The sequence below is a fragment of the Perissodus microlepis genome, chromosome 3 (genome assembly GCF_051167445.1).
Source record: "Perissodus microlepis isolate ML-2025 ecotype Zambia chromosome 3, ASM5116744v1, whole genome shotgun sequence".
Classification (NCBI taxonomy): domain Eukaryota; kingdom Metazoa; phylum Chordata; class Actinopteri; order Cichliformes; family Cichlidae; genus Perissodus; species Perissodus microlepis.
In genome coordinates this window covers 2,877,254-2,904,079 of record NC_140463.1, presented here as the reverse complement: position 1 = coordinate 2,904,079, position 26,826 = coordinate 2,877,254, and the positions used below count along the sequence as shown (strand labels likewise).

At 40.6% G+C, this 26,826-nt stretch overlaps 1 protein-coding gene and 1 long non-coding RNA gene across 3 annotated transcripts; one reads left to right on the top strand and one right to left on the bottom strand.

Annotated features, from left to right (window-relative positions):
- The first annotated feature begins 18,061 nt into the window (after window positions 1-18,061).
- On the top strand, window positions 18,062-22,329 carry LOC146389432 (uncharacterized). Of its 2 annotated transcripts, none has more exons than XM_084911982.1 (3): window positions 18,062-18,154; window positions 21,282-21,437; window positions 21,866-22,329. In XM_084911982.1, exons 2-3 carry the CDS (start codon window positions 21,312-21,314, stop codon window positions 22,097-22,099), a joined length of 360 nt encoding a protein of 119 aa, XP_084768108.1. In that variant the 5' UTR covers window positions 18,062-18,154; window positions 21,282-21,311; the 3' UTR covers window positions 22,100-22,329. The 2 variants fall into 2 exon arrangements, with proteins under 2 accessions (XP_084768108.1, XP_084768117.1); XM_084911991.1 differs by lacking the exon at window positions 18,062-18,154 and adding an exon at window positions 18,535-19,043.
- A 1,529-nt stretch (window positions 22,330-23,858) lies between these two features.
- LOC146389431 (uncharacterized) lies at window positions 23,859-24,990 on the bottom strand. Its single transcript, XR_014797609.1, has 2 exons — window positions 24,879-24,990; window positions 23,859-24,273 (listed from the first exon to the last, which is right to left on the bottom strand). It is a non-coding gene; the product is annotated as an uncharacterized LOC146389431 (long non-coding RNA).
- Between the last annotated feature and the right edge of the window lie 1,836 nt (window positions 24,991-26,826).

Sequence of the window (26,826 nt, the reverse complement as noted above, 5' to 3'; positions counted from 1 at the left end):
TTTTAGTTTTAGAGTGTCTTGTTATTCTTGTGGGTTGTTCAATGTGTTGAGTAAAGTTCAAAGTCTCCATTATGTCCTTGAGTGTTTTTCTGTCCTTTTCACAGTCCCAGTTGACATTAAAATCTCCCATTACAATTATTTCATTAGACTTATTATTTATAGCATGATATTTAAGTAATATCTGTAGTTGTTCATAAAAAATATTCTTTGCGGAAGGAGGGCGATATAAACAGATCAACGTAAATGACATTTCTGGGGAAAGAGTGATTTTAACAGAAATATGTTCTATTTCGACATCTATTGGTGAACTAAGTAAAGAGCAATCCAGGTGTTTTTTTACATACACAAGTATTCCTCCTCCTCTTGTTCCAATTCTATCCCTTCTGAATACTGTGTACTCTGGAAAGACAACCGCAGACTCAGGAGAAGAACTTGTGAGCCAAGATTCAGAGATACCCAAAATAGAAATGTTGGAATTGCTTAGAATATGTTCCAGTTGCTCATGCTTTGGTAACATACTGCGAATGTTAATGTGTCCACATAGAAGCCCCTTTGGTTTATTTTTAGTGTCCCAGATTACTTTAGCCTGATTAAATGTCTTGCAGATCTTTGTTCCTCTGTAAATTTTAATAGCAGGATTTATTGTCCTTTTGTTGACAATGCTATGAGCATTTAATGATGAGAAACCCTTTACCGGAGACTGTAGTTTGGGTACAGCAGGTGGGGGCCCAGGCAGCCGAGATGGAGGCCCAGGCAGCCGCGTTGGGGGCCAAGGCAGCTGAGGTGGAGGCCCAGACAGCCGAGGTGGAGACCCAGACAGCTGAGGTGGAGGTCCGAGCAGCTGAGGTGGAAGCCCAGGCAGCTGAGGTGTAGGCCCAGGCAGCCAAGATTGAAACCCAGGCAGCTGAGGTGGAGGCCCAGGCAGCTGAGGTGGAAGCCCAGCTAGCTGAAATGTAGGCCCAGGCAGCTGAGGTGGAGGCCCAGGCAGCCAAGATTGAAAACCATGCAGCTGAGGTGTAAGCCCAGGCAGCCAAGATTGAAACCCAGGCAGCTGAGGTGGAGGCCCAGGCAGCCGAGGTGGAGGCCCAGGCAGCCGAGGTGGAGGCCCAGGCAGCCGAGGTGGAGGCCCAGGCAGCCGAGGTGGAGGCCCAGGCAGCTGAGGTGGAAACCCAGGCAGCCGAGGTGGAGGCCCGAGCAGCTGAGGTGAAAGCCCAGCTAGCTGAAATGTAGGCCCAGGCAGCTGAAGTGGAGGCCCAGGCAGCTGAGGTGGAGACCCAGGCAGCTGAGGTGGAGGCCCAGGCAGCTGAGGTGGAGGCCCAGGCAGCTGAAATGTAGGCCCAGGCAGCTGAGGTGGAGGCCCAGGCAGCTGAAATGGAGGCCCAGGCAGCTGAGATGGAGGCCCAGGCAGGCCTAGGCTAACTAGGCTAATTAGTTGTAGCCAGTCCAAATCACTGATGTTTGAATTAGGTCCAGGATTTAGTTCTATATCACCAGCCAAAAGTAGCATCAGAACAAGTTTCAGAATCTCCAGCGACAGTTGTGGTATATTTGATTGTTCATGTTTACCTGGGGGTGGTCTAGCATGACCAAAATCCAAGAATCTTGTGAACAAAAGATGTTGACTCCATTTGGCTGGGAAAGTGGTATAATTATCCAGCTTTCTTGGACATGTCAAACTCCACAGAAGATAAAAATGTATAAAAACAAAAAGACAAGTTGATGTCAAGATCCAGGGGTTTTTAGATGGTTTTTTAGGTGGTTTTTTTGGCAAACGCACAGGACCTGCCAAGCTGTGTGTCTGCACCCTAGCAGCCATCTTGAGAGGGTTTGTGTTCTGCCAAGCAAACACTAAACTGCAGTCCATTTTGTGTTTCAGCTTCACTGTGTTTCACTTTTGCAGCTCATTCAGAGCTTACATGAACCAAAAATGGATATAAACATGTATATGAAAATAGTTGACAGCAATGAATCTTGTTCTGTATCAATACTACTTACACAGCATTCACATTCAGTCCTCCCCCAAATCTATATTTATAGATTATGAGTATTGAAAAACACGCCGGAGCACTTTCAATTAAAAAAACTACCAGTTAAACCTTGGCTGACTTTCCACCAGAGAGCGACCCATTGTTTCCAATATATATATATATATATATATATATATACGTGTATATATATATATATATATATATACGTGTATATATACATATATACGTATATATGCGTGACTAAATGGTAAATGATTCAAATGAAAAAAATGTCTTAAACAGGAAGTGAATTCAGAAAAATACCACACGTTAATAAGTTTTGCAACAACCTGACAAACCCGTCCTGAATTCTTTTGATTCCTTTCTCCTTTTTGCTCAGTGAGTTCACCTAGCGAATATATTTCCTCAGACAGGAATTCTTCATATAACTTGTGACAGATGAACTGAGGTTGCATGCTAAGCCATTTTAATAAGAGCAGCATAAAAAGAAAACCAATGTTACTTCTTTTCCTCCTTTTAGTAAGGATCGTGCACGTGCTTGATGTAATGCTGCCAAATTATATTCATAGTACATTTGTAGAAGAGAATCAAAACCCTAATAAGGAATCTTTGGGATGAATTATAAAGGCGACTGAGGGCATTAATGTCTGACCTCACAAATGAGTTTCGGGAAGAATTAAAAAGGTAAAAACTCTCCTAAACACTCCAGAATCTTGTGGAAAGCCTTCACAGAAGACTTGAAGATGTTATAGCTGCAGAGGGTGGGCTGACATCATATTAAATCCTATGACTTAAGACGGAGATGTGACTCGATTTCACATGAATGCGAAATGCCGACGGACAAATACGTTTTCGCATCATACCAAAGTTTTTCTCTTACAACAATTCAGAGACACTATTGCGTGCTTTTATTTCCTGTAGAACTGATTTCCATAGTGCTCTACTTTCTGGCCCCGTCAACAAGTAAACACAAACAACAATCGCTTTGCATCTGAATGAATTTGACCACCTGTGATCACAGCCTTTGAAACAAATGTCTGCTTCACTGCTCTTTTCCCTTCCAATTTTTGCAGTAGTGTAAACAATCTTGTGTTATCTCTGATTAACCTGTATGCAATGCCACTGAACCCTCACTTCTAATATGTTGAACTGAAAGTGTTGAAGTGCTTGGTAGTGACTGCAGTGTCTCTAAAGTGATCAATTCTAGTCTCAGTTTTTCTTTCTTTCTTTCTTTTTCTTTCTTTTGTTTCAAATCTACTTACCATTTACTTTTATCGTTCTCTCAAAAAGTTTTATTTCCTTATTTTGCAGCTTTCAATTTTGTAAAGCATGACAGACACAAAGGCTCATTGGAAACAGGTTGAGCAGGAAACACATTTCCTGAACCATTCTCATAGCACACACACACCTGCTGTAATCCCATTCAAATCATCCACAAGTTTTAGCCAAAAGAAGAAATACTCTACATGCTTTCATGCATGGTTCTGAAAAGCTCCCCTCTGGGAGGGGGAGAGTTCTCATCTTGGAGGCAAGAGTTTGGTCCCAGACTGTGGCGATATGTGATTTCCACCAGCAGAATTTTATCTTAATATGTTTCTCCCTTAAATTGCCTTCAGTTATGACAAGCTTTGTTTTTCAAGTGAGGGAGATGCTGCCCCACATCATCACACTGCCTCCCCCAAAAGCTGTTACCCCACTAGTCCAGCAATCAACACAGCGTTGTCCATGTCTTCTCCACACCTTGAACCTATGATCCAACTCCTATAGGCAGAATCTGGACTCACCTTTGAACAAAATAACGTTTTTCTACATGTTCAGGCTTCAGTACATATATTGCAGACACAAGCATACACAGGCCTGATGGTGAATGGCAATCTCAGACTGTCTGGGTAGAGAGCCAATGGGCCATGCCATCTTACAAACCTTGAGTGCAAATCTGTAGAAGACATTGTGAGGAAACAGTCTTCTTGTGGCATCATCTTTCCATGACAACCATTTTGCGGCCAGTTTCTTTCATGCCTGTTACATAAATTGAACTTGACCTTCAAATTGGAGATATTACTCAGGACTCACTCCAATTAATGCTTCAACTTTGTTTTGCAGAGCAGCTTTAAGTTTCCCTATGGAATGTGCCCTATGCAGATAAGTCAAACATGCATGTTTTGCAGCACCATAGCAGGGTCCATCAGTTGTACTAGGAAATGTCATCAGGAGACATGGCATTATTTTCCATTGTTATGCTGCTGACACCCAGCTTTACATTGTTGTTTCTCCTGATGACCCTGGGCCAAACGACCGTCTCACCCATCCAGATCATTTAATGTAGGTGATTCAATCACTTCCATGGCCATACATGTATGTGTGTAAGTGTGGCTCAATTTTGAATACAAAATACAAAAGTTAACAAATATGTTTTTTATATTTATCAATCTAAAAAATTAAACATTTAGTCTGATTTGATGTTACAATTAAAAAAGTGTTTGTGTTTTTATCTGAAGAGTATGTAAATATCTGGTTTCAACTGTATATTTGATGATGTTGGTGTTTGGCTTGATTGTTAGCACAAAGAAGGAGAGAGAGGAACAGAGAGGAAGATGGAGAATGGGGACAGAACAGAGATGGAACAAGAGCAGGTGAGACACACATGTTAGTCAAATGGTTGTTTGCCAAAACTCATCAGAACATGTATCCAGTACCTAGTGTAACTTTTTAGACACCATTTGTTACTTTTCAAATTCTGTATTTATTAAGTTATGCAGGCTTGTTTGCACAACAAGGCTAAATAATTATATAAACTTTTCTGAATCTAAATAGTGGACTTTGGTAGAATTAAAAAATAAGTGTAGTGCAGGTCTATGATGATTTTTAGTGCTACTATCATCTAGTTTTGATTCTGGTTCTGTTTCGGTTTAGTCCTCAGTGGTCCTGATTTTGAACTGTTGTAGTCCTGTTTTAATTTCGGATCAGTTCTGGGTCTGGTTGAATTGGGGTTTAGTCCCTGTGTCTTGATACAGCCCCGACTTTGTTCTGCCTTGCTGCTTAATTAAAAACTAGTTTAATGTGATATTTATGTTTTTTCCTATATGAAGTCATTCTTTATTGAACAAAACTCAAAACAGAGCCTGATAATCTTTCAGTCATTTCTACCCTCACTTAATTTCTTTTTGCTGCTGAGCTCTCACACAGTGGCTCAGTTATGCTCCAATCTCTCCATATTGTGGCCAATCACATGCGAGGATATAGGATAATATCATTATGTGAAAAACAGAGAGGGTGAGAGACGTGACAGTCAAGTGGAGTGTGCGTCTGTCCTCTCAGTAAGTGAGTGAGACAGTAGACAGCGGTGAGGAGGGCTGTGCGAAAGCAAAAACACATAAATATGCCTGACACCTGTAAACGAAGCAGCATCTGGCTGCAGTTTAAAGACTTTTTTTTGTCTCGGTCTCGGTCTTGGTCTCGTCTCGACTTGGTCTTGGTCTTGTCTTGGTCTCGATACCCTCTGGTCTTGGTCTTGTCTCGGTCTCGGATTAGGCGGTCTTGACTACAAGTCTATGACAGAGTCACAGGAGGGACCCGAGGCTTTCAGCTGTATTATGGATTTATGGATTTACACCTTGAAAGGTGTAAAAGGGCAAAATTGTTGGATTGATTTGTATCTGCAAGGCTAATACCTCATTAATAGCGTCACATATGTATTTTATTTTTTTATTGCACGCAGTTTATTGTAGAGAACTTTTGGAAGCAGACTGTTACTAACAGACACACAGACTAAGGCCTCGGTCATATGCACTGGGAGTTACAAGGGACAACGGAGGATAGCGAAACCATACACTATGAGGGACGACACAACAATGTACAGAGAAAGACACAGGGCTTAAATACACAGGAGAGTAACGAGGGAAGCAGAAACACATGGGGAACACAGCTGGGAAAGATCAAACATAACGAGACGGGGAGGAAGCAAAACTGAAAACACTAACATACACTAACAAAAATACAACATTAAGCTTTGATCTTTATTTCTAGTTGTGTTTGTCATGGTCCTGGATCTGGTGACCCAGTGTTTGTGGGGGGTTGGTTTAAGTTCTATACCTAATTTGTTGTTTTTAATGGTTTTGTGTGTCAAACTGTCAAACTATCAAAGTAAAACAAGAAACACAGGAAGGGCACAGAGACAGAAACCTAAAGACCAGAGACAAACAAAACCATTAAAAACAACAAATTAAGTATAGAACTTAAACCAAATAAAGCAGCCAGAAAGGCACATATACAACAAACAGTACACAGGACACAGAGCAGAAACATACACAATTTTTCTTACAACTGCAGGGAGGAAGGACCTGCAGAAACGCTCCTTCATGCATCGAGGATGCAGCAGTCTGTCACTGAAGCAGCTCTGCAGTTCAGCAACATTTACATGCATGGGGTGGGAGACTCTGTCCATCAGAGATGTTATTTTGGCCAGAGTCCTTCTGTCTCCCACCACCTGCACTGGGTCCAGGGTGCATCCCAGAACAGAGCTGGCCTTCCTGATGAGTTTATCCGACCTCTTCCTCTCAGCTGCTGATGAACTGCTGCTCCAACATACAACACTGTAAAAAATGACAGATGCCACCACAGAGTCATAGAAGGTCTTTAAAAGCGCTCCCTGGACTCCAAATGACCTCAGCCACCTCAGCAGGTAGAGTCTGCTCTGACCCTTCCTGTAAAGAGCATCAGTGTTGTGGCTCCAGTCCAGTTTATTATTCAGGTGAACACCCAGGTACCTATAAGAGTCCACTATCTCAATGTCCACTCCCTGGATGTTCACCGGTGTCAGTGTGGTGGGTCTGCGTCTCCGGAAGTCCACCACCAGCTCCTTGGTTTTCCCGGCGTTGATCAGCAGGTGGTTCTGCTGACACCAGTCCACAAAGTCCAGAGTCCACTGTCTGTACTCTGAGTCATCCTCACCTGTGATGAGGCCGACTATGGCAGAGTCGTCAGAGAACTTCTGTAGGTGGCAGCGTGGGGAGTTGATGGAGAGGTCTGCAGTGTAGAGGGTGAAGAGGAACGGTGCCAGCACAGTTCCCTGTGGGGCCCCCGTACTGCAGACCAGCGTGTCAGAGACACAACCCTGTGACCTCACATACTGTGGGCATTCTGTGAGGTAGTCCAGTATCCACTGGGACATGTGTTGGTCCACTCCCGATAGCTCCGGCTTGTCTCTCAGAAGTTGTGGCTGGATGGTGTTGAAAGCACTGGAGAAATCAAAGAACGTGATCCTCACAGTGCTTCCAGGCTTCTCCAGGTGAGTCAGAGCTCGGTGCAGGAGGTAGATGATGGCATCCTCCACCCCAATGCCAGGCTGGTAAGCAAACTGTAGCGGATCCAATGAAGACCTCACCAGGGGGTGCAGATGGTTTAGAACCAACCTCTCGAGGGTCTTCATCAGATGCGATGTCAGGGCTACTGGCCTGTAGCTGCTGAGGTCCTTGGGATGGGAGGTCTTTGGTACCGGTACCACACAGGATGTCTTCCACAGCTGTGGTACTTTCCCCAGTGACAGGCTCAGGTTGAACACATTGTGGGGATAGAGGTTAGGTTGTGTCCTTAGGCAAGACACTTCACCCCGTTGCCTACTGGTAGTGGTCAGAGGGCCCGGTGGCGCCAGTGTCCGGCAGCCTCGCCTCTGTCAGTGCGCCCCAGGGTGACTGTGGCTACAACGTAGCTTGCCATCACCAGTGTGTGAATGTGTGTGTGAATGGGTGGATGACTGGATATGTAAAGCGCTTTGGGGTCCTTAGGGACTAGTAAAGCGCTATATAAATACAGGCCATTTACCATTTACCATATTAACCTAAAACTCCATCATTAGATGAGTGAGAGTGACGCTGAAAAAGTAGTTCATGCATTTATTACTTCCAGGCTGGACGACTGCAATTCATTATTATCAGGATGTCCAAAAAACTCACTGAAAAGCCTTCAGCTAATCCAAAATGCTGCAGCAAGAGTCCTGACAGGGACTAGAAGGAGAGAGCATATTTCTCCTGTTTTGGCTTCCCTTCATTGGCTTCCTGTTAAGTCCAGAATTGAATTCAAAATCCTGCTCCTCACATACAAGGTCTTAAATAATCAGGCCCCATCTTATCTTAATGACCTTGTAGTACCATATCACCCTATTAGAGCACTTCGCTCTCGCTCTGCAGGCCTACTTGTTGTTTCTAGAGTATTTAAAAGTAGAATGGGAGGCAGAGCCTTCAGTTTTCAGGCCCCTCTTCTGTGGAACCAGCTTCCAGTTTGGATTCGGGAGACAGACACTATCTCTACTTTTAAGATTAGGCTTAAAACTTTCCTTTTTTGCTAAAGCATATAGTTAGGGCTGGACCAGGTGACCCTGAATCCTCCCTTAGTTATGCTGCAATAGACGTAGGCTGCCGGGGGATTCCCATGATGCATTGAGTTTTTCCTTTCCAGTCACCTTTCTCACTCACTATGTATTAATAGACCTCTCTGCATTGAATCATATCTGTTATTAACCTCTGTCTCTCTTCCACAGCATGTCTTTTATCCTGTCTTCCTTCTCTCACCCCAACCGGTCGCAGCAGATGGCCCCGCCCCTCCCTGAGCCTGGTTCTGCCGGAGGTTTCTTCCTGTTAAAAGGGAGTTTTTCCTTCCCACTGTCGCCAAAGTGCTTGCTCATAGGGGGTCATATGATTGTTGGGTTTTTCTCTGTATCTATGAAGCGCCTTGAGGCGACTTTTGTTGTGATTTGGCGCTATATAAATAAAATTGAATTGAATTGAATTGAATAGTATTATGTGAATATTGATAAAACACACCTAGCATGTTTTGAGTTCCTGCAACTGGTTCGTCGGGTTATTGTCTCCCCAGAAACACTTCCCTTGTGCTTTTGGAAATTAGTTTTTTCCTATTTCGTTTTGTGTGCTTTTGCAGCGTTTTTCTTATAGCACAATGAAAGCGGCAGGACCAGATGGCATCACCGGCCGTCTGCTGCGGTGCTGTGCTGACCAACTAGCAGGTGTGCTCACTTCGATTGTTACAGTTGTTACAGTTCAGTCACAATAGTGCCCAGCAGACTGTTCACAAAGTTGAGGGATGTAGGACTCAACAGCTGTCTGTGTGTTGGACTTCCTCACTGGCAGAACTCAGGTGGTGAGGGTGGGTAGCTGCATCTCCGACAGCATCACCATCAAGACGGGAGCGCCACAGGGGAGTGTACTCTCGCCACTGCAATACTCCCTCCACACTTCAGACTGTGTGGCCACTCATGGCTCCAATACCATTGTGAAGTTTGCTGACGACACAGTGGCGTTGTGTGCCATCTCCAACAACGATGAGGCGGCCTACACGGATGAAGTGAATTATCTGGCATCGTGGTGCCAGGATAACAGTGACAAGACCAAGGAGCTGGTGGTGGACTTCAGAAGGAGTCAGCATAGAGACTACAAGGCCATTATCATCCACCGAGCTCCAGTGGAGTGGGTGCAGTCTCTATACAGCTGGGTGGGTGCCATTTTGGAGATTCTGTACCAGTACTGTGTGTAAAATGCCATCAAAAAGTCAATTAAGTTTTATTCTTTCTCACTTGTCTTTCTGTCTCCTTTCACTTTTTAAAGGTTGCCATGTTAGAAAAAAATATTCTGCCCTATATTGTTTATTGATGTGGTAAATAAATAGTTTATGAAAATATCACTAAATTTGTCATTTATTATTTTTAATATTCAGTAATGGTCATGTCTCACCTCTAGTCTTCTCTTGTCTTAATTTCATGTTTCCACCATATGTCGTAGATAGTTCAGGAGTTTAACTCAACCAAGCAGTCTTTGGGTTTCGACTAAGTACTGTTTAGAATACCAGAAAAGGGAGGATGGTGTAGGTTTAAGGTTATTGGATGTATACATATGCACCAACAAGACAGTGTACATCACTGTCACAACGATGTTTGTTTTCATTCAAAGGCTTTATGATTTTTCCTATAATATCTGGTGGGCCGGTTTCTAGTCAAAATGCCCAGGCTGATTTTTTTGTCCCAGTCCAGGCCTGAGTGTGGCGCATTGTGTGTGTCTTACGGCTGCCTGTTTGTTGTCTCCCCAGGAGAAGCGTGGGGACGAGAGGTCAGCGAGCACGGGGTGCTCAGACACTGAGGAGCAGCACCAGGAACACTGACACTGGGAAGAGGACATATCACGGGAGTCAGGAACGCACTGCGGATTTATTGTTATTTTCTATTTCACTGTAAATAAACGCACTGTTTGCATTCAGAAGCAACTTTTGTGGGGTGCTTTTGTGATATTTAATGGATCGGATTGCATTTTTTATTTCTATTTATTTACATCTTTTATTTTCTCTCCGATATCGGATCAAGTAATTTAGGTCAGTATCGGAAAAATACCGATAGGTAAAATCAGATCGGTCCATCTCTAATCATAAAGGAATACTTTTGAAAGCCAAGTCATTCATTCATTTATGAAATTCCAATGTTGCAAGGACAATATGTATAATGCTTACCGTTAATTAAAGAACAGTATCCTGAAATGCAAAGAATTCAAATTGCTGGATAAGCGGACAGAGGCGGTTTCTCGCAAGTTAAGTGGATTTTTGTTTTATGGCGATTTTTTCCGAAGTTGCAAAACTATGACCTCACAACAATGTGATTGGTCACTTGTGATGTTGAACCTGGAACAACATTTATTATGATGAAGTGGGAACAACACCAACACGAGGATATCAGATAGTGCACTGAGGAACAGCTTTTTCATCAGGCCATCGTACTGCTGAGCACTTCATACACACCTCACCTTCACTTACCGGAACTCCAACATTATGTATGCACTCCATACTGTTCATAAATGCCACTTATTTTACAAAATAACTGACCTCTGCTATATATATATATATATATACGTATATATATATATACGTGTATATATACACGTATATATATATATATATATACGTGTGTATATATATATACGTGTATATATATATATATATATATATATATATATATATATATATACGTATGTACGTGTGTGTATATATATATAAATATATATATATATATATATATATATATATATATATATACACACACGTGTGTTTATATATATATATATATATATATATATATATATATATATATATATATATACGTGTGTATATATATATATTAGGGGTGCAACGATACACAAAATTCACGGTTCGGTTGGGTTCGATACTTTGGTGTCACAGTTCGATATTTTTTCGATACAAAAAAAATGTTCATGCCTTTTTAATTTGTCATTTATTAAAATTATATAAAAAAATATATATATATACATATACATATATATATATATATATACACACGTATATACATATATATATATATAGACGTGTGTATATATTAGAGGTGGGAATCACCATACACCCCACGATACGATATTATCACAATACTTAACTCACGATACGATATTATTGCGATTTTTTTAATATATATATTTTTGCAATATTCTGGGTATTGCAATACGATATTTTGTGATTTATCACATATTTTTTCAACTGCAGATTTTGTCCATAAAGGTAAACTTTATCAATATTCATTTTATCTAATAATAAAGTCTCACACTCAGTCTTTCTCTCATGTCAGTCAGTTTTATTGCTGACAAAGTGAATGGTTTGTATAACAGTCTAGTAACCAACTTAACTGAACATAACTATCTGGTACAATTATAGCTTAAAACAAAATATAATTTTACATTAAATAAAAAAGTTTTAAATTTAAATAAAATAAAACATTTCTTAAATTAAAATAAATAAACTGTCCTGTTTGTTGCTGCCCTAAAAAGTTAAACACATTTGGACAGTGAAGCAATGTCAGCATTCTTGCTCAGAAAAAGGAGCTGATCAACATGCTCTGAAGTCAGAGTGCTCCGTTTTGCTGTGACGATGTCTCCAGCGGTTGAGAAGACTCTTTCAGCCGAGACACTAGTACCTGGGATACAAAGGTATCTTTTTGCCAGCGTGGCCAGGAAAGGATAGACTTCCTCATGGGATTTCCACCAGCTTAGTGGGTCTTCTGTGAGTGCCAGTGACGTGACCTCCTGGTATCTTTTCACCTCCACCTCAGCTGTGGCAGATAATGATTTTGGTGGGGCTCCAACATCACCATAAGTCTGACCAAGCAAGTCTGTTAACCCACAAGACTTCCTCATCTTGGCTGGTATGAGAGGGGGTCTGGGATTTTGTTCAGTCTCGTCAGGTTTCTCATGATGTTCATGGGCTTCTGGCTCACAGATGGGCTGCTGCCTCTTTTCTTCCTGTAGAAAACCCACACACATACAGAGAGAGGGAGAAAATAAATATTTCATATCTTTTAGTATGCAGTAATATGTTAGCAAATTATAATTAATGTATTTAATTGTTAAATAGAATATTACCAATATGACAAAAATATCACCGATCTACTAATATTGTAAGTAAGTTATTTAAATTATAACACCAGAATGTTTGCTTACCTGAAGGGTTATAGCCTCAGCAACCACTCTGGCATAGGTTTCCTGTCTTTCCTCCAGTGACAGGAACGGCCGGGTTTTAAAGCGTGGGTCGAGAGCTGATGCTGTGTAGAGGGTGTTCCTCTTGACTGTGCTGGCATATCTCTTCTTAAGATCTTGACTGATACTTTGCTTGATGTTTCTGACCAGCGCTGTGTCACCAATGTTGTCTTGGGTGTCGTGCAACAGCTGTGCTAGCAGCGGTGCTACGAGAGACAGAGTAGGATTCTTTTCCTCAGACATCACAGTAGTTGCGACTTGCATTGACTTCAAGGCCCGGACAATTTCTTCAGTGTTCCCAATATCCGTCTCATTTAGAGTAAAGATATCTGTGCTACTCTTTCTGACTTCGGGAGACAGCAGCGCTGCACAAATCGCAGGTTGTTGTTCAAGGAAACGCTGGAGCATGTCATAAGCACTGTTCCATCTCGTGCAGACGTCGGTCTTGAGCTTGTGAGTCGGGAGCTGTAACATTTTCTGTTTTTGCTCCAGAGCGTGGTTTGCCACTGTGCTTCTATTGAAAAACCCAGTTATGCGCCGCACTCTCCCCAAGACCCTGGCTACTGCAGGCAGGTTTAAGGCTCGTTGTGATGCCAGATTGAGCGTATGGGCGAAACACTTCACATGCAGGTATCCCGCTAGCTGAGTGGCAATTGTCATATTAGAAGCATTGTCGGTGACAACCACCAGTTTTTTGTCGGCAATCCCCCATTCCTGTGCTGCATTTTGCAGGAGATTTGCAATGTTCGCTCCGGTGTGACTTTCATGTAATGTTCGAGTTTGGAGAACGTAAGACAGCAGTTGCCAGTCCGCTGTGAGATAATGAGCTGTTATAGTCACATATGAATCCACAGCCCGCGAGGTCCATGCATCGCAAGTTAATGCAACCCTTTCTGCTGTGCTCAAACGTTCCTCAACTTTACGCTTCACATCTACAGGGAGTGCAGAATTATTAGGCAAATGAGTATTTTGTCCACATCATCCTCTTCATGCATGTTGTCTTACTCCAAGCTGTATAGGCTCGAAAGCCTACTACCAATTAAGCATATTAGGTGATGTGCATCTCTGTAATGAGAAGGGGTGTGGTCTAATGACATCAACACCCTATATCAGGTGTGCATAATTATTAGGCAACGTCCTTTCCTTTGGCAAAATGGGTCAAAAGAAGGACTTGACAGGCTCAGAAAAGTCAAAAATAGTGAGATATCTTGCAGAGGGATGCAGCAGTCTCAAAATTGCAAAGCTTCTGAAGCGTGATCATCGAACAATCATTCAAAATAGTCAACAGGGTCGCAAGAAGCGTGTGGAAAAACCAAGGCGCAAAATAACTGCCCATGAACTGACAAAAGTCAAGCGTGCAGCTGCCAAGATGCCACTTGCCACCAGTTTGGCCATATTTCAGAGCTGCAACATCACTGGAGTGCCCAAAAGCACAAGGTGTGCAATACTCAGAGACATGGCCAAGGTAAGAAAGGCTGAAAGACGACCACCACTGAACAAGACACACAAGCTGAAACGTCAAGACTGGGCCAAGAAATATCTCAAGACTGATTTTTCTAAGGTTTTATGGACTGATGAAATGAGAGTGAGTCTTGATGGGCCAGATGGATGGGCCCGTGGCTGGATTGGTAAAGGGCAGAGAGCTCCAGTCCGACTCAGACGCCAGCAAGGTGGAGGTGGAGTACTGGTTTGGGCTGGTATCATCAAAGATGAGCTTGTGGGGCCTTTTCGGGTTGAGGATGGAGTCAAGCTCAACTCCCAGTCCTACTGCCAGTTTCTGGAAGACACCTTCTTCAAGCAGTGGTACACGAAGAAGTCTGCATCCTTCAAGAAAAACATGATTTTCATGCAGGACAATGCTCCATCACACGCGTCCAAGTACTCCACAGCATGGCTGGCAAGAAAGGGTATAAAAGAAGTAAAACTAATGACATGGCCACCTTGTTCACCTGATCTGAACCCCATTGAGAACCTGTGGTCCATCATCAAATGTGAGATTTACAAGGAGGGAAAACAGTACACCTCTCTGAACAGTGTCTGGGAGGCTGTGGTTGCTGCTGCACGCAATGTTGATGGTGAACAGATCAAAACACTGACAGAATCCATGGATAGCAGGCTTTTGAGTGTCCTTGCAAAGAAAGGTGGCTATATTGGTCGCTGATTTGTTTTTGTTTTGTTTTTGAATGTCAGAAATGTATATTTGTGAATGTGGAGATGTTATATTGGTTTCACTGATAAAAATAAATAATTGAAATGGGTATATATTTGTTTTTTGTTAAGTTGCCTAATAATTATGCACAGTAATAGTCACCTGCACACACAGATATCCCCCTAAAATAGCTAAAACTAAAAACAAACTACAAACTACTTCCAAAAACATTCAGCTTTGATATTAATGAGTTTTTTGGGTTCATTGAGAACATGGTTGTTGTTCAATAATAAAATTATTCCTCAAAAATACAACTTGCCTAATAATTCTGCACTCCCTGTATGTAGAGATTGGGTACGGCTGTGTCCGCGAAAAAACGTCGTGATGGTATCACATACCTGGGTTCCAGCGTCTTGATCATTTAAGAAAAGCCCTCGTTTTCCACAATGTTGTAAGGACGCAGGTCTTTGCAGATGAAGTACGTGATAGATTGTGTTATTTTCTTAGCTCGCTCTGAATTGGGAGATAGCTTTGCTAAGCTAAGAGTGTCCAGCGTTGGTTGATTTTTCAGTGGAGCTGATTTAGAGCTAGCTTTCCCGTCCGCGGTTAATGCTATTTTTGGATGGTGCCGCCCTCATGTTCGTAGTATTCCCAGAGTACTTTATTTTCATACGACACACCTTGCAAATCCCGTGTGTCATATCCATGTCATTTGTTCCATCCTTGTTAAAAAATCCAAAGTACGTCCAGATGTTTGATTTAAACGCAGATGGCGCTTTCCTGATCTCTTTTTCTTCCTCCATCTTTGTTTGATCAATTTTCCCATGTGCTGACCTAACCTCTGCTGACCTCACTAGAGAAAAAGCTCAACCGCACCATCTGGTGGACTGGAAGTTTTTGGAACAAAATATCGATGTCTGCCGTCCCTGTATCGATACATTTTTAGCAAACAAAATATCGCGATACTACGCAGTATCGATTTTTTCCCCCACCCCTAGTATATATATATACATATTTATATTCATATATATATATATATATATATACACACACGTGTATATATATATATATATATATATATATATATATATACGTGTGTGTGTGTGTGTGTATGTATATATGTATATATATATATATATATATATATATATATATATTAGGGGTGCAACGATACTCGTATCGATATTGAACCGTTCGATACAGTACTTTCGGTTCGGTACACATATGTATCGAACAATACAACATTTTTAATTTATTTTATCAACTTTCCTTCTGACGATGCTGTCTGTGTTGAGCGCTCAGTGGATCTGCGCTCGACAGTGCAGCCTAGGCGGAGTAGTCGAACGCAGATTCACTGAGTGCAGGGCAAGCTAGCGAGACAGAAGTTAAGCTGTTGTTGCAACATGGCAAATTGAACCTCCCCCACCCTAATTCAGATGTGGTGTTTGGAACTATTTTGGTTTTCATGTGAAGTATGACCCTGAAGGTAAGCGCGTCATGGACAAAAGTAAAACAGTATGTTGGATGTGCCACGCAATGCTCAATTACATTGGTGCGCTAACACTAGTGTGTTAGCGCAGTTAGCTCGTTAACGTGTTGACGCCATCCAGCCCCACGCATGGGGCGATCCGCGGTAGCTCGTTAACGGAGATTTGCCGTGTTGTGGCGTTAATGTCATTTCAGATTAACGCTGACAGCACTAGTGGGAACACAACGAATATGACTGCACATTTACGCCGACATCATCCTAGTGCAAACACAAGTGGAAGCAGACAAAAACAACAAGCACGCATGCTACAAACTTTACCTGAGTCATTTAGACAGCCGTTAGCACATGATTCTCCTTATGGGGACCTGATATGTTTAATATGCTGCTGAGAGTATACCCCAGAAGAAGCGTATAGTATAGCTTTTATTTTGGAAAGAGCCATTTCTCTGTAATAAACTCTCTTTTCCAAAGATGAGGGATTTCTCGATCAGATAGATCTAGTTTTTTTTATTACTTTGTTGTTTCAGCAACATTAAATTTAAAAACTGTACTTTTGAGTTAAAATATATATTTATAATTTTAATAAATGACAAATTAAAAAGGCATGAACATTTTTTTGTATCGAAAAAATATCGAACCGTGACACCAAAGTATCGAACCGAACCGAACCGTGAATTTTGTGTATCGTTGCACCCCTAATATATGTATATATATATATATATATATATATATATATATATATATATATATACACACGTATGTATGTATATATATATATATATATATATATATATATATATACACACATGTATGTGTGTATATATATATATATATATATATATATATATATATATATAAACACACATGTATATATATATATAAACACACATGTATATATATATATATATAGATGCAGCTACCCACCCTCACCACCTGAGTTCTGCCAGTGAGGAAGTCCAACACACAGACAGCTGTTGAGTCCTACATCCCTCAACTTTGTGAACAGTCTGCTGGGCACTATTGTGACTGAACTGTAACAACTGTAACAATCGAAGTGAGCACACCTGCTAGTTGGTCAGCACAGCACCGCAGCAGACGGCCGGTGATGCCATCTGGTCCTGCCGCTTTCATTGTGCTATAAGAAAAACGCTGCAAAAGCACACAAAACGAAATAGGAAAAAACTAATTTCCAAAAGCACAAGGGAAGTGTTTCTGGGGAGACAATAACCCGACGGACCAGTTGCAGGAACTCAAAACTATGGGCAGAAATCTGTGCCATCAGAAACTGAATAAATTTGAATTTGAATTGCTCAGATTGAATCTGAATTGTAACTTGAATAAATGCTTTTGAAAACTGAATTTGAATTAGTCTAATTTGAAATTGAATTTATGGTTTGAAAATGATCATCACTAAATTGAAATTGAATTTTATATTTTGAAAATGAATTGATTTGCTTTGAAACTGCATTTTATCTTTTAAAAATTCAGCTCTCGAATAATTTCAGTTTCACTTCTCACCATTCAGTTTCAGTTTTACAATTCAATTTCAGTTCTACAATTCAATTTCAGTTCCAAAATTCAGTTTTTTGGAACTTACATCCGGTTCCAGTTCAAGCGCATAGTTAGTCTAATTCATTAGTGCAGCATTACTGGATCGCCTCTGTTTGAAGTGATATAATATGATATACAACTATCACTGTGTTTAACTACAGTGAAAAAAATGCAATAGGGTGGTTGCTGAATTTGCATAGAATTACTTCATATATCCAGCATGACTAATTTAAATTTCACATCTAAACATATTTTTGTCTTTTAATTTTCACATATTCTTTAAGAATATTCATTCTTTTAGAACAAATCATGTTGAAAAGAAACAAGTTAGTCGTGTTTTATCCTCAAGCTCCGCCCCCTGGAAAGGAAAAATCGGCTGCACTGTCCGCCATTTTTGTCTCTCGCTTTGGAAAATCTACTACCATCTGGAGTTTTACACTTGAAGGTAAATAAGATTTTAAAGCTAACACACCAGTGAGAAAGAGTGTAGACCCTTTATATACGTGGACTTTTACTGGGGTGTTGTTATTTTACAGGTATGTGGGCTGTTTATCGAAAACCATGAAAGGCTAATGTTAGGCTCCAGTTAGCTAATGGTAACCGAAATTATGCGATAAGCAAATTAGTAATTAACATATATAATGTGAGTTAATATTGTTTGTATATTCTTTCAGTCTAAATTAACAGACTATTACAAACTTGCATCGGTGTCTGTAGTAAGTGGTGGTACCTGCAGTGTCTTAACCATTAAACAAGCTAATGAAGGGCCGGGATATGACTAGTTTGTTGAAACATGTCTGCTGCCAATGTGACTGCTCACACACAGTAACATTACCAGCACATAGCCACAGCCGCTATAAACATGCTGAAAGGTCAATCTAGCTTCTGTAGTCAGCAGCTGGAAGACTCAACACATACCCAAGATTCAGTGTAACGGTTATCTAAATGTTGTGTGTCCTGTTTGTAAGCCCAGAAAAAGAAATTAAATAAAATGACGACCTTGAGCTTCAAGCTAATGTAAGCGTAATGCTATAGCATAAAGCGACTAATGCAATGATGAGGTTGTTAAATTAGTAAAAATACAGTAAATATATCCAACATGAATCATTTATATTTTTGGTCTAAACATAATTAAGTCTCACGCCTTTCACTTGTTTTAGAAGGATGTTCAGTCTTTTAAAACCAGTCATATCAAAATAACAGAAAATAGTTATGTTTTCTGTTGAAACTCCACCCCCCCAGGGTGTGTTCTGCGAGGGAAAATTCACTGTGGCGGTCCGCCATTTTTTGTCTTCGCTTAGTTTACGTTTGGTGCTGAGCTTTACTTTGTCGAGGTAAACTGAAAACTACATGTTTGAGAGGAAACGAAGAGAACATCCATTAGATGGGGAAGTTTTTCTCATGATTTGCTGTTGAGCAACATAATGGAAAAAACAAGTCATTCCTTAAGTTAACTAACGATAATGCTAGCTTAAGCTGCGGGACAATATTATGTGCATTAGCTTTTTTTCAGTGTGTGCCCAGTCACATTCGCTTGTTTTTTCTCAGTGAATACAGACTAACAAACTTGTGTCCATTTAGTTAACTGGTTGTACCTAAAATGTTTTAGTTAAACAGTTAAATAAGCTAGTTTGCCATGGGGTGGGCTCTGTGTGTGTTTGGGGGGGGGGGTCTTCACTGAAGTCGGTTTATTTAGGGCATGACACCTATGCAGTACTCATTAGGAGAGGAAGTGCATGACGTGGGGCTTTATTTCATGTTCTGGGGCAGTGAATGTAATGTACTGATAACATGTTAAAGACACACAAAAACCCAACAAATTATTTTAACTGATTTATAGAGAGACTGAGAGCAGGGCTTAAAGAGATAAAAATAATGACGATATAAATATGTTAAATTTATTTTTTCTGTATCGATATATGGTGCTTATCCCTGCTGAAGGGCAGATTGGTGTTGCTTCAGAACAATTCTCTAGCGCTGTTACGTAGAGGTGTTACAGTTAAGGTTTTAATAACATTATTTTATTTACTAGTGAAGATTTGCATATGTTATCTCACATTCTGTAAGGTAAATTTTCTGGAAAGGTCAAATTAACTAATTTAACTAAGTATTAATGAAAGACCTTAATGTGTATATGACAATAATAGATGTAGTTTCTGGGTCATTTGGCAGAACTGCAAAATGGCCAGAAGGAGGCAACTGCTGTGGTTGCAAACAGGCTTTGGGTGGTATGGAAGTAAGGGCAACTATGGAACTGCTCAGCAACATGGGACCCATAGCAAGGCTCGCAAAATTTCAAAATCTCTGGTAGCCCTTCGGGCAGGCATTCTTCAGTTTTTGGTAGCCCAAAATAAATTTAAGTAGCCCGAATAAAAAAGAAATCAATTTTTTTATGTTTTGTTTCCGTTACAATATTATACATTAAAGTATAATATTGCAACAGAAACAAAAATTAATCAAAAAAATTGTTAAAATGCAAATCACAACAACTGTATAAAAATTACAACCATCAACTCAAATACTTGGTTCAAATTGAACAGAAATTTCTATGAAGAATTTCTTGTAAGAACTGTGTAGAACATGAATCAGTCTGTGTCAGATCCTGAATCTGAAATTTCCAATGAAGTCACAGGTAAGAGGCAAGTGGAACCAAGATCTAGGCCATTTGCTTTTTGAAGTTTGCAAAGACTGCTAAATTTTGCCAATGGTAGTTCACTCTTTGCAATATAGCACGCTGTTCTAAACAGCTTTTTCAGGAGTTCTTGTTGTGCTTGATTTATTTTTAGTATGTTTTTTTGCAATTGCTGTTTGTTCTGGGAAAGATACTGCAGACTGGGCAATAATGCATTTCTTGCATTTCTCATGGGTTCTGATGGGGTCTTTCTTAAAATTACTGGTCCCAGTAACAAACGCGCTTGTCGACTCAGAAATCAAATGAAACTCACAACACGCCTGGCAGAACATCATGTTATTTAGCTTGTCATATTCCAGCCACAGAAATTCTTTTGTCCATGAAACCAAAAAAGCTGCGCTTTCTTTTTGCCTCATAGTCTGATTTGTCATAACTTTTCCGTTTTGTGGTAGGCTTTTCTTTGGCTGCCCCTTCTTCACCCTGACCTGTCTTATTTGGCTGAGCAGAACTAAAAGCATGTGTTCTGCAATTAATCGTCACTCACCAATCAGTGCTGCTGCTCTCTGCACACCGTTCGCGCAATTGCAAAATGAAAGTGAAAGCAAAAAACAAGCGCAAATTCAAACGCGATTTCAATATGTCACATATTGACAGTGGCTCATCGATGCCAATGACATAATTACTCAACTACATTGGCGAAAGAATGCAAAAGCATAGACATATATTTTCCTTCCTATGATAGCCCGACGGGCAGGGCTGAGTTAGATTTTGGTAGCCCGACTGGAAAAATCGCTAGCCCCGGGACGTCGGGCTAGCGATTTTGCGAGCCCTGCATAGCTAATAAATAGTAATATGACAAAAAATAACAACTTTGTGTGGATGTAACCTTGTGAGATTTGAGATTTTGACAGCATTTTTATGTGACAACTTCTCTTTTTAGATAAATGCAGAGTTTAAGCGCATTACCACCATGCCACTGCAGTCCAGATTACTCTCGCAGATAGATGTGCTATCTGACAAACTAATAAAGGTCTTCAAAAGGCGAGGAGGACAAATAGGAAGAAGACTTCAGAACATTCTGGAGCCCACGGCCCAGGTAAGAAAAAAATTAATTTGTGTATACACTTTAGGGAAAATAATAATTTTAACAAAATGCTGCTTGTCACTCTATGCCAGGAGTATGTTGAAAATCACCTGGGATTTTCACAATTTACCATGGGTGCGTTTTTTTTTTTTTTCTTCTTTTACCTGCATTAGAACTATGTGTGGAGTTCATAGTTGAACACCTCTCTATGCTCTGACAGTATTCTGCTTCTTTGCATGGAGATTTCACTTCAGAAATGCATTACCTTTTTGAGCATTCTGAGGACTCAAATCACATGCTGTAATGAATCCATTTTTGTTCACCTAATGTGTTAATGTTAACATTTTTTGGAATAGTGACACAGATTAAAATAAGATTTGGTATAATGTTCTTTGACCAGTGTTCTGTTTAATTAAATTTTGGAATTCTGCATTTTCTAGGCCACAGATGAAGCCATTATCCAACGATCTAATAAGGAAACAACCATGGGAATTTACACCATAAAGTCAAGAGATGCCAATGGCAGCCCTGAGGACATCGGGATAGTCCTTGAAGGCCAGAGAGTCTGGCAGGATTTGGATAACTATACCCTAGCAGCTGCAATGCTGTTTGGACTAATGTACACTTTGAACCTCACCTACCCACTGGAAAAGTATACCTTCAAGGTATTATAGAAACTGGTTATGGAGCTCAAAAGGAACAGCCTTTCAAAGAAGGCCCAGGTTTTCAGGACCAGACTGTACGATTGAACAGTTTTCCAGTTATGATGTGGGAACAACATGTTTACCTCTTCGAATATGTACCATCCTTTCTTTTAAGCCAGCACTGGTAAAGTTGCAGTACATAGTGAAACTTATTTTTCTGGCACGTTTCAACTTGGGGCCTTTATTACTGCAGTTTTCACTTTTCAAGCCATGGCTCTTTTCAAAAAAAAATTCAAACTTTGAATGTCCATTTTTCTCAATGGAAACGGTGCCTTGCACCAATTTCACCAGTTTGCAATTTTTTCCCAAGGTGCACCACTACAAACAGATTGCATCGTCTAGTATTAGTGATTGTGATGTTTAGTGATAGAAGCAAGCCAATACTAATCAGTTTAGGTCTCTTGGTTTTGTGCCTGTGGGTTATAATGTTATTTTAAGTCTCTTCTTTGTGTCATTTTAATAATTACACCCCTGTTGCCATATTACCTTATGGCTCTTACATTTAAAAAACTATTTTTTACATAAGCGCGATGTCATAAGGCCCCACAATGTTGAATTCAGCTTACAGAAGATAACTTTGAGGAATGTTGTGGAATGTTTTTCAAGAGATGCATTGTACAAATATGACTCATGTATATTTTGGAAGCCTGAATTGAAAGTCCATTGTTACAACTGTGTAGTATTTTCAAAAATACAGGTCATTGTTCAAAAATGTTTTGCTTATTTCTTTGATTGAAGAGAAAGTGTACAGTACATACAGTAAGATCAGCCTTAATTTAGTTTTATTTATTGAACACTCAATTATATATTAGATTATATATTATATATTAGAAATTTGTTATAAAATAAAATAAGCTTACCATAAAATAATCATGTCAATATAACACATAGTAGTCCAATACAATTAACACAAAAAGTTCATGTCTGATAAACAAGTGGTTTCTATAAATATTTGACCAGAATGAAAAACGTTACAACAACATAACAAAGTCATGTTCATGTTACCAGAAAAATGTGTGCAGGTATAACATAAAAAACTAAGGTTAACCAAACATAACTTAATTTCGTGCAACCGATTACAATAATTTTTTTACGTTTATCCCACTGATTATTTTTTTCTGTGTACCATAATAATTCTTAGGGTACTGAGTGCATGCTTAATTAGATTTTTTTTTTAAAAAAACATACTGCTCCATTACTATGTTTGACAGGCTGAAGTTGTTGGGTCACCTCCTAAATCGACCATCTTTTACAGGTGTTTTGTGCCAGAAATGGAGTGTCCACTGAAGACTGAAGATACTGAATCTCTACGCCTTGCCATTGATCCCTCTTGTGCCTTCATCTAGACAACAAACAAACTTAACCACTCTCATATGCTCTGTACCTACATCACCTTCCCTGACAGTCGTAGCTTGGCTCATCTGAGGGTGAAATTATAAGAATGTGTTATTTTGCAAAGTGCTCTCTAGGGTTCCTAAATAAAATATGGCATTGGGGTCATTTCTTTTGAATTAATCCCTTCTTCTGAAATATAAGAACCTCTCCTGGTTTTAATGGCACTTTGGATTTCCTTACTTTCTGTTCCACTTCCAACCCCAAATAGATGCTGACAAGCTGCCACAGTAACATGGAAGAGGGAAAGAAGTTGGAAAGGACTACTACAAATAAACCTAATGCCTAACAATGTAAAATAAGAACAATAATAATAATAAAGATAAGATGAAGTAACAAGTTTTTAGTTTTTTGTTTATTCCAAATGATCATCCAGATGTCTGTGACATGTGATGACAAACACCATAATGGAAGGCCTTAGTCATCACATGCTTAAACTCATATATTTTTGCATATGCTGAACAGGCAGTCAGACATGCTGTAACTGTGGGGTAGAAAACAGCATGAACACCATATGGCAGGGGTCTCAAACTCCAGTCCTCAAGGGCATGGAAAAGTTGCATGACACTGGCCCTTGAGGACTGGAGTTTGAGACCCCTGTCATATGGAATATGACAGGTGTGGTTGAACTGCATGAAGACTGAAGTTTCTCTTCTCTTCTGGCTGGACAGGAATGTGGCCTTGTCCTGTGAGCCACTGTAAGGATGTACTTAGAGTAGAACTGGACTGTCACCGGCCTCAGGCTCTTCACCCTTTTCAAAGACAAAACAGTTATTTAGATAAAATTTTAGATATTGTTTACCTGTAAATGCACAAAGTAAATTTAGAAATGTAATTATTGTCAAGAGTGAACAAGCACTGATAGTGTAATCTACAGCTGTGGCCAAACGTTTAGAGAATGAGAAGTGTTGTTTGCTTATTTACAAAGTTTGCTGTTTCAGTGATAGTTGTATATCATATTATATCACTTCAAACAGAGGTGATCCAGTAATGCTGCACTAATGAATTAGACTAACTATTCACTTTAGCTAAAGTTATTAAGTTAGCTAAAGAGTTGGGATGCTGTGTAAGACATAAATAAAGCTAAAATACAAAGGTTTGGACACCGTTTTGCATGTTTCCCTACTGTAGTCTCTGCAAGCATACAGAGGGGGTACTCTGAGAGGGTACAAGATGACAACTTTGGAATTATACTAGAAACAGTCGATCATATTTGTTTGTCAAAGCTGAATTCAGGGCAAACTACGCTAAATTAGCGTTTTTAGCTAGCAGCTACAATAAGCATAAAAGTTACCTTACGGCTATCATTTGTTAACATGACGCTTGTTCTTATACATGTAATACATTTATTACAAACCTGAGAGTTCATCCGCTGGTCATTCGACATGACGAATGACTTCAGAAGTCTTAATTTAGCTCAAGATGCTGTAGATTCCCGTCGGTAACACTTTCGGTCCGCTAGTAAAACGTAGTTCTATTAATCTGCGCTTGAACCGGAACCGGATGTAAGTTCAAAAAAACTGAATTTTGGAACTGAAATTGAATTGTAGAACTGAAATTGAATTGTAGAACTGAAACTGAATGGTGAGAAGTGAAACTGAAATTATTCGAGAGCTGAATTTTTAAAGGATAAAATGCAGTTTCAAAGCAAATCAATTCATTTTCAAAATATAAAATTCAATTTCAATTTAGTGATGATCATTTTCAAACCATAAATTCAATTTCAAATTAGACTAATTCAAATTCAGTTTTCAAAAGCATTTATTCAAGTTACAATTCAGATTCAATCTGAGCAATTCAAATTCAAATTTAACTTATTCAAATTCAGTTTCTGATGGCACAGATTTCTGCCCATACAAAACATGCTAGGTGTGTTTTATCAATATTCACATAATACTAATGATGGAGTTTTAGGTTAATATGGTAAATGGTAAATGGCCTGTATTTATATAGCGCTTTACTAGTCCCTAAGGGACCCCAAAGCGCTTTACATATCCAGTCATCCACCCATTCACACACACATTCACACACTGGTGATGGCAAGCTACGTTGTAGCCACAGTCACCCTGGGGCGCACTGACAGAGGCGAGGCTGCCGGACACTGGCGCCACCGGGCCCTCTGACCACTACCAGTAGGCAACGGGGTGAAGTGTCTTGCCTAAGGACACAACCTAACCTCTATCCCCACAATGTGTTCAACCTGAGCCTGTCACTGGGGAAAGTACCACAGCTGTGGAAGACATCCTGTGTGGTACCGGTACCAAAGACCTCCCATCCCAAGGACCTCAGCAGCTACAGGCCAGTAGCCCTGACATCGCATCTGATGAAGACCCTCGAGAGGTTGGTTCTAAACCATCTGCACCCCCTGGTGAGGTCTTCATTGGATCCGCTGCAGTTTGCTTACCAGCCTGGCATTGGGGTGGAGGATGCCATCATCTACCTCCTGCACCGAGCTCTGACTCACCTGGAGAAGCCTGGAAGCACTGTGAGGATCACGTTCTTTGATTTCTCCAGTGCTTTCAACACCATCCAGCCACAACTTCTGAGAGACAAGCCGGAGCTATCGGGAGTGGACCAACACATGTCCCAGTGGATACTGGACTACCTCACAGAATGCCCACAGTATGTGAGGTCACAGGGTTGTGTCTCTGACACGCTGGTCTGCAGTACGGGGGCCCCACAGGGAACTGTGCTGGCACCGTTCCTCTTCACCCTCTACACTGCAGACCTCTCCATCAACTCCCCACGCTGCCATCTACAGAAGTTCTCTGACGACTCTGCCATAGTCGGCCTCATCACAGGTGAGGATGACTCAGAGTACAGACAGTGGACTCTGGACTTTGTGGACTGGTGTCAGCAGAACCACCTGCTGATCAACGCCGGGAAAACCAAGGAGCTGGTGGTGGACTTCCGGAGACGCAGACCCACCACACTGACACCGGTGAACATCCAGGGAGTGGACATTGAGATAGTGGACTCTTATAGGTACCTGGGTGTTCACCTGAATAATAAACTGGACTGGAGCCACAACACTGATGCTCTTTACAGGAAGGGTCAGAGCAGACTCTACCTGCTGAGGTGGCTGAGGTCATTTGGAGTCCAGGGAGCGCTTTTAAAGACCTTCTATGACTCTGTGGTGGCATCTGTCATTTTTTACAGTGTTGTATGTTGGAGCAGCAGTTCATCAGCAGCTGAGAGGAAGAGGTCGGATAAACTCATCAGGAAGGCCAGCTCTGTTCTGGGATGCACCCTGGACCCAGTGCAGGTGGTGGGAGACAGAAGGACTCTGGCCAAAATAACATCTC

Coding starts and splice junctions, on each gene's coding strand:
- LOC146389432 (XM_084911982.1), top strand. CDS start 21,312: ATGCCACTGCAGTCCAGATTACTCTCGCAGATAGATGTGCTATCTGAC. Junction 21,438..21,865: donor TTCTGGAGCCCACGGCCCAG/GTAAGAAAAAAA, acceptor TGCATTTTCTAG/GCCACAGATGAAGCCATTAT.